We start from the raw sequence: 8,973 nt of genomic DNA on the forward strand, positions 1-8,973 counted from the left end.
AATTGTGCATGCTGTGGAGGTAGCAGATGCTCAGTTCCATAAATGTAAATACACAAGAAGTGAAACAGATGTATGCAAACTTTAAAAACTAAATAAGAGGACAAATTTATTCGAAGATACTGCTGCTGCAAAAAAATATGATATTGCAAAATGGACTCGAACTGGAAAGGAAAACTCTGTAAATGCAAAAATCTACAGTAAGTTTAAAAAAACAAAAAAGGTACAAACCTGTTACAAAAACCAATGTGCACCAGGCCAGTAGGGGGCGTCAATCCCCACGTCTTATGGGACTTGACTCTAATACTTATACTAATACTTAGAGGAAAGATTTTCTGCACGTATGCTACTTTCTATTTTTTTTGTTTTTGTTTTTTGTTGTTGTTGTTTTTTGTTTGTTTTTTTGTAGCTGTAGTCTTTTACAATATCAAAGTGCAGCATTATCTTTCTGCAGGGTTTATTTTGTTTGCTGCTGGTTTTAGTGCTTGTGGTATTTTTCCTCTAGTTTCTGTTTTCTAATTATTAACTCATCACAGCATTACTTACGTTGTATTTAGTTATGTATTGTATTTATATGTTTTGGAGTGTATTTAAGGCACATTTTCAACAGTTGCCATAAAATAACATAATACTTTGGTTACTTCTCTGCAGAAGGCGTTTTAATTACTTTATTCTTGTTTGTTTAAGTGTCTTTTTTGTTGTTGTTTTGTTTTGCTATCTAGCATTACTGTGTTAAATTGTATTTTTTATTCATCGTACTTAATTTTGAGGCTATTTAAAACTTAAGTAGGTTGGATACACTGATGATTACATAAACACTACATCAGATAGATCAATGATTGTTTATTTGTTTATTTCACAACCAATGGAGATGTTAAAATCATTTTGGATGTATTCTATTAAGAGTGCTCTGATTTATCTGAGAATTAAAGTATATTTCAAGCATACACTGATTCAATGAAGTGCCTTTTAAAGTATGGATTATTGTACTATCGATTTAAGTGTAGGACATTTAGGGTAACACTTGTCTTTCTTTTGGTTTTTAATGCCATGCTTTTTTTATAATCTTGGAAACCAGTTGTTTATGCTGGGATTTACCCTTTTAATTTGCAATACACTGTATGATTATACAGATGTTTTGCAAAAAACATAACACTAATGTAAACAACTCTGCTTGTTTTTAAAATCTAACTTTTAAGAATTACAGAGTATTACAGCTGTTCAAGTAACCCTTTTGTGGGTGGTTTTGATTTTGATTCAATTCACCTTTTATTCAAACTACTACTAAGTAAAGACTTCAAATAAAATAAAATATTTGCCTTTTTCTGCTGTTGCCTCATTCTGTCCCTGACTGTGGACCCATTCGATGTATCTTCCCATTTAAAAACTGTTTTCTCTTTACGGTTGCCCTATGCTTTATTGACTCAAGGGAGTGCATCAAACAACATTTCTTATACAATCACCTGTTTTTCTTAAACCTTTATAAAAAATCGACTCCCTTACAAATTTAGATTAACTTCACAGCAGAATCACTGGATTAATTGAAATGTTTGTTCCTGAAATTGAATTAAACTTGATTGAATTTTTATTAAATGGGGTAATTCTAGATAGGTAACAGAGAAGTGCTAAATATTTCTCTCATCCATATGATAAATGGCCTGTAACATAGATTGCACCTTTCAATGAGCCAATGTGCTTCTCATCCATTCACAATTAGCCACGACTGCCCTGAGGTGCACAGAACCATTTGTTCAATGATTAGTCCAGATCAATGCAGGGCATCGGCATTGAGGAGGGGCGCATGCCATCCATGTTTTTCACTGTTACACATAAAAATACAGGTTGTCCACATATACATACTACATACAGGCTTTCTAGGGTTAATAACCAGTAAACGTCAGTCAGATACTTTACATGAACTTCCTGTGTCTCACTGGACATCAGAAAATCCTGTTTTGTATACTTTGGCTTCTTAAGAAGTCCACAAGCCTCAAAAAAGGATGCATTGGTTATTCCAGCCAGTAGTAGAAAGCAAAGCTAAAACCTAAAGTTAAGACAGCATCAAATCTAAAGGAAGGGCTTCTATGGAGAGGGTTAAAGTAATGCTAACCTTGCTGATGCTGTTACTGAGCAATACACAGATGCGTAAAGCCTTCCACAAAAGATTGATGCAGGTGTGATACAGCTGCTTTTTGACTCTTCATAATGGTGGAGAAGAAAGCAACAGTCATAAAATGTGTAAACATACAGAACACCAAATTAGTCAAGGACATGCTGTAAATATTTTTATATTTCTAGGCTTAGTTCTAAATAATCAATCAGAACTAAGCCCAGAAACAGAGCTAAACTATTGACAGCTTGGCTGCAGCTGTGGTACACCCAAATTGGTGTAACTATGTTTCATAATATTTAGAACAAGAAAGCATTTTTATTTTATATTTCACATTTCAGCTACTTAAAATAATCATAACTTTTGACAATTATTGTCTTTTTCTTAAAACTCATTGTCTGGTTAGATTAAGCGAGAAGAGCTAGGTTGTACTGCCCTCATGAACTTGATAAAACTTCAGGTTTTGCCTCTTGAAGTTAGCTTTAGATTACAATTGGGTCGTACTAAGTCTTCATCCAAGTTTTATTTCTTACATCATCAACATTAGGTAGATCCAACTTAATGTTTTACAACTATAAGCTGAAAATTTAAATTAATTAACGTGGACAAACTAAATTCAATGATTTGTCACCAATTGAAGCATTAATCTAAGTAGAGGAGTGTGTAGTTATGAGATGACTAATACTGTAATTTCAACAACAAATTGATAAAGCTACAGTATGTTAGTTAATAGTTGCTGTAAGGAGGGTTTAAAATGCATTTATGGAAATTAATTCAGGATTAGAAAAACTGATTTTTTAAAGCACAGCCCTATTTGGTTCCTTCTGTCTCATTTCAACATCTAAATCTCTTGAAATTATAAAGCATCCATAGATCAGCTGCAGTCCGTTCTGCTGAGCTTTAATCTGTGCAAAGTGAAAACAAGAACCAAAGAATCTCAATTCAACTTTAAATTAAAAACATATTCGTCAAATTAGTGCTACAACATATTAACAAATAAAAACACATCACACATCTGTAAAAACTATGATTTTATGGCGCAGAAGTGAAGGTTTTAAATAATTTAATAATAAATAAATGTCATCTAAAGTGTAAGAAAGAAATGTACACATTATAAATATTTAATAAAAAGCATGTATTTAAAAAATGATGATGATGTTCGTTGGAATCAGGATTCTCTCTGGGATTTTGTTTTGTCTCAGATACAATATGATCTAAAAATGACTCCTAACTGCTCTTTTTTCAGGTTGCAGATCTTTGAATTTCATAATAACATAGCTAAAGGCTGCAAACCATGATGACGCCAGATGCTCTTCAGGATGGAAAAGGATTTCAGAGGCAGAAGGTTTGATATGCTTACATTCTTGGTGTGAAAAGAAAAGTCAAATATTACTCATAGTAAATAGTTGCATCCAGTGCACTGTTTTACATTGATAACATTAAAAGTTAAAAAATAAAGCAAAATATAAGACTTGATCAATCAAGTGCAATCAATAAACATATTTGTTTCTAGGCCGGTTAGATTAACATGACTCAAATTTCTCAATAAAACATTTGATTCAAAGTAAAAATATATATATATATATATATTCACACATCATTGCTTTCTTAGATCGATTTTAGGAAGAGCAACACATCAGTAAGTGGCAGAAACTATTAATGTTGACTCAGCCATTCAGGAGTCGATAAACGCAGAGATAATAATGCAGAGATCACTTCTTGGTAATCACAAAAATTACAAATATTAAAAAGGAAACAAGCAGAATAATTTCTGGATCCAAATATCAGGACAGAGATCCTGTGGAAAATGATCTTGAATATCTGGAGCTGCTGTGGATGGAAGAAGATCATCCTACTGGTTTATCATGATCCTCAAGACCCTTGCTTGTTATACGAAGTAACCTGGTTCATCTGTATTCATGGCAACTACAGGATTCAGAAAACACTAAATTCAACACACTAAATAAAAAAAAACAAAATCAATCCATTAAAGACATTAAATAACACCCACCTTTGCATCTTCCTCCATGTAGTCTGGGGACAGCCCAAATGGCCAAACAAAGAACTACAATGACAGCAATGGCTGCCATTAGAGCAGGTAGCTTAACCCCATTTTTCATGTGTCCAGGCTTTGGTGTTTCCACAGATGCAGAAATGTCTCCATTAGACGTTTTGGTCACGTTCAGGACAAAGTTTACTGCAGAAGAAACCAGTTATATGATAAAGCAGCAAGAATCAGATTAAATGTGTCAAATCTGCAGACTTACCTGAAGCCTTTAACTCCCATCTCTCTAACTTCTGGTTATAACCAGTAGCCAGATCACAGCGGTACGTCCCAGAGTCTTCAGTCCTGAGTCTGGACAGATGGAGCCTGAGATGTCCTTCTCTCAGAGCTTCTCTGTCACAATGAACCCGTCCTGCAAACCGCTCGTCTTGAAACTCTGTCACCTCAGCTCCATTAATGATCTCATAGAGAACTTTAGGACGACGCAAGAGAAGGAAGCAGATCATGTTAGTGAGAGACATGTCCGTTTGGGTCATGCTGTCCCAACTGAAGGTGATGTTGTCTTCTTCTTCCATCTCATGAGCAGGTGGTGTTTCATCGGTAATCCCTCCTTCGCAAGACAGAGATACATCAGCCATTTTTGCTTTTTTAACTACAATAAAGACATGAATAATTGTTTCTGAAGCTGAAAAGTCAAATTGACTCAGTTTTATTTTAAACTCAGAATAATGAGGCTAATTTCAGTCAAAAGCTCAGCTTCATAGAGAGATTAAGCCAGACCTTAGTGTGAAAACAGCTAATTAGTTAAATTTTAACTTAGTTTCTGCTCCATAAATTAGATTATCCTAACAAAAACTATAATTACTACAGCGATGAAAAATTTCAGTATAAAACTCAGTATGAAATAAAGATAAACTCACCCTGAACAGTGGAGGTCAGGTGAAGAAGGAGAAAGAATAAGTTCATTTTCTTAATGTCAGAAGAACCAAAAGACTTTTTCTGGAAATTAAAGAGGAACATCTTAGTGTTATAGGAAGATTTATAATGTAATGTTGATAAAATTCATAAAAAGAGTTGAAAGTTATCATTAGTGCAACAACCAAAAGAATATAATCTTAACATTAATAATTAATCAATACAGTCAAGGAATTAAGCCACTTTTTAAATTAATCAGACAAAAATCTTTCCTACATACATTCCCATTTATTTTCTTTTAATGATGAGAGAATTAAGAAAAGAAAAAAGAAACCTTCTTATATTTACTGAGCTAAAGAAATTAAACACTTTTTATGAATTCTTAAGGCATAAAACTCATAATTTATAAAAAGAGGATTAAGTCACTGGGTCCAAATGTTCTGATTAGCTCGTTCAGTTCAGTATTAGTCCTGCTTGGTCCCACATCTAAACCTGCTCTGTTTCTAAAAGTCGGCTATGTGAAATAATCTTAAATTTTTTCTTTTTATACTTTGTAAATAAACAGGGACATGTTTCATAATTTAGGGCCCACATTTACTAAAGCTATGAGCTTTCAAACATTTAACTGTTTTTAGTCCCAATGGAGGAATATTTGAAGATTGTGGAAAACTGCAGCTCAAATTGGTGTCTTTTAATCAGTACACTATATAAACTAAATAACAAAACAAAAACAAAATGATTACCCTGATCAAATCATCCTCACAGAAACTATAATTAAATTATATCAGGGAAAGCTTTATATTTTCAATACCCCACCTGCAGTTTTTCCAGGACAGATCAGAACTGTTGGTTTCTTTCCCTTATGTTTGTGTTAGTCACCTCTGCCAGGACCAAAGCGCTTTTGCTTTTGTGCAAAAAAGCAGACAAACAGGTTATACTGGAGTTCTTCCTCTGGATGCATCTCCTTCTCAGCTAGACTTGCAATGTTATGATGTTATGATATGATGCTAATGTTATTTCTGGATCAAAGGGAGACGTTGTTACAGATTAGAGAAAAACAAAAAGATTTGTTGAATAAATATATATTTTATGCGGTCATCAGGCTGAAACAGTTAATCAGATTGATATTATTAAGTCCATTATTGAAGTAAATGTCAACTAATTTAGTAATCGGTTAGTCGTTAAATGGAGTATAGAGTCTCTAAAACATGCCTTTAACTGACAGAGAAACCCACTTAGAGCAGTTATTATACCAAAATTGTAAAAAAAAAAAAAAAAAAGTAGAAAAATATTGCATTTAAGAATAACAAAAAGTTTTTCGTCTGTCAATATGCTCTATCCAGAACTCCACAAGTGCAAATGTTTTAATTTCACCTGGTTTAATATCTTAAAAAATCTTTAGGGAACCTTTGGCTATCCGACTATTAATCGATTAAATAATCGACAAATTCATCGATTTGCAAAATAGTCGTTGGATGCAGCACTACTTCAGATGCATTTATATGTTGATTACATGTTTTAACTGTTTCAACCTGATGACCAGTTAAAATATATGATTAATGTTCTTTTTAGAATCCTTAGATAAAAATAGTCCTCATCTGATTTTTTTCTTTGTTTTTATGGTTAAATGAACGTAAAGCAACTTCATTATCTTTAAAATTATTTACAAATTAAACTAAAGCAGAAAAATTGTCTTTACTTTGGCTTGTTACACTGTTAGGCTATTGCGCAATCAGTCATTGTTTGTAAACAGTAAAAGCACATGTTAATAAAAGACTGAAACATAATGACTCAGACTGTAAAGCTGACATATTAGCTTCAAATACTCACTGTTTGTAGATGAGCGGTGAGCTGTTCCTCTTTTTTGTGGTTTTACGTTAACTTTCCAGCTGCAGTGAAGAACATAAACAGTGATCACGGCTTTGACTAGTTCTGAATGAGGAAATCCCAGTAGATCTAGTGTTAGTTATTCAATTATTGCATCAGATTCACTGAGAAACCCCACAAGGAAACGCTCGCAGTTATTATTAGCATCTGGCTAATAAAGTTCAAATCTCATGTTACAAACTCTATTGTTCGAATTATTTCATCAGATTTTTCAGTTTAAAGGTGCGGAGTCAGAAAGACACCTCGCGAAATGTCTGATGTTATTGTTTTTGAACATATCTAAATATTGAGAAACACAACAGGAAGAGAATGTCTTCATTTGTAAAGATGAGATGCTTATTTCTTTTTAACCATAGAATTTTGAACTTCTCAGATATTAAAAACTTTGAGTTTCATTAATTAAACTGATAATTACAGCCGTTTCAGTCATGATCAGATCCTACAGTCAAATTGGTTCAAAGTTTTCCTTAGATAGAAAACTTTGAACCGATCTGACTGGATGATCTGGTTGAACTGTAAAGTGCCTTGAGATGACTTGTTGTGGATTGGCGCTATAGAAATAAACTGAATTGAATTGAATGACTGTGTCCTACTTTTATCCTCAGACAGTCTGATCAAATCATTTTAATCATTTTAATTAATTTCCAGAATCTTTCTCCAAATTCATTAAGACTCTTTAAAAGAATTACCTTATTGATATATAGCATGGCCTAAGTTCAGTATCATGCTTTGGTGCATGAATGTGTGAAACCTATAGCTTTCACATATTTATTGGTAAATATCAATGTACCAATGTACGTTTATATGCGCCTTATAGTGGCGAAAATACAGTAATAAAAAATAATATATAATCAGTTTTAGAACAATTAAGAAAATATTATTAGAAGAACATAATAAAAACAAATAAAGACAACATTAAATACATTTGGAATATCAACGGTGCAATCATAAAACAAAGCAAAGATAAGCCTTTTATTAGGGAACTGAGAATCATGATAAGAGTCAATGTTTCAATCATTGCTTTTATCATTTAGGATCAGAGGAATCCAAAGCTATTGCAAAATCACTCAGCACATTTCAGATCGTAAATAGCAATTATGTAGAAAGAAATATAATCAGGTAGAACAATACTAAGAATACAAAAAATGATGTAAATCTAGAGAACAACACAAAAGGAAACAAAGCAGACTTTAGAACTAAAAAAGTACAATTTAACAGAAACAAAAAGGTCCAGAAAGTAAGATGTTACAGTAACAAGGATATAAAGCACAACTAAATGTAAACTGAGAAACAGCAGGAGGAGTCATGTTCTTCACACAGGTTCTACTGACGCCTGTCGCTTAAAGTCTTTATGCTTCTACTGAATGTTTCTAAAGGAGAAAAAAATAGAAAACTTGAAGAGCTGACATGAAATAAATGTGGGTTATGATGATTCACCTGCAGCAGCTTGTGAAACAGTCAACATGTCTTTTTGATGTATATACATATATAAATGTGTGTGTGTTTTATAAAAAATACATAACATTTTATAAACACTTATTATTATTTTTAGCCCAAAATAATGAACAAAATATTTGCCTCTAATAACGTATGTGTGTTTAAATACTAACTCTAATTCTCCTCTTGTTCTCACCAAGGTTAGGAAAGTACATGTGGTTAAAGATAAAAAACCATGTTCTACATACGTGATATATTTCTGCTCAAAGCAGAAGAGACTTCAGGGTTCAGAAGAGGTTAGTAAAAGGTTAGGTAAGTTTGATCATCTGTTTGCATAGATTCTACTTAGATTGATAAAAGAAAATCTCTTGAGTAAAATTTTTTTAAGTAAGACATTTATTTATGAGAGTGTAATATATGATGTGATAAAAGTGCTAATGTTATCCTGAGTAGTTTGTTGAAAATTACACAAGGAAGAATTTGTAAGAGGTTTTAAACTGATATTCGAAAATGTTGGACCTGACTTACCTCAGAAAATACCTATAGGAAATGAGTAAAGAAAAAAGTTAATTAAGGGCAGCTATAATTCTATTTACTATTTATTGCTCCTGTCTATGATAAG

The 8,973-nt window shown here is 32.7% G+C and overlaps 1 protein-coding gene across 1 annotated transcript; it reads right to left on the minus strand.

The window, feature by feature from the left end:
- Nucleotides 1–1,755: 1,755 nt before the first annotated feature.
- On the minus strand, nt 1,756–6,959 carry LOC107089400. Its single transcript, XM_015382159.1, has 5 exons — nt 6,858–6,959; nt 5,033–5,111; nt 4,375–4,722; nt 4,119–4,304; nt 1,756–1,817 (listed from the first exon to the last, which is right to left on the minus strand). The coding sequence occupies exons 2-5, from the start codon at nt 5,076–5,078 to the stop codon at nt 1,756–1,758; spliced, it is 642 nt and encodes a 213-aa protein (XP_015237645.1). The 5' UTR covers nt 5,079–5,111; nt 6,858–6,959.
- Nucleotides 6,960–8,973: the final 2,014 nt, after the last annotated feature.

This window comes from Cyprinodon variegatus, unplaced genomic scaffold (genome assembly GCF_000732505.1).
Source record: "Cyprinodon variegatus isolate N-32 unplaced genomic scaffold, C_variegatus-1.0 Scaffold251, whole genome shotgun sequence".
NCBI lineage: Eukaryota > Metazoa > Chordata > Actinopteri > Cyprinodontiformes > Cyprinodontidae > Cyprinodon > Cyprinodon variegatus.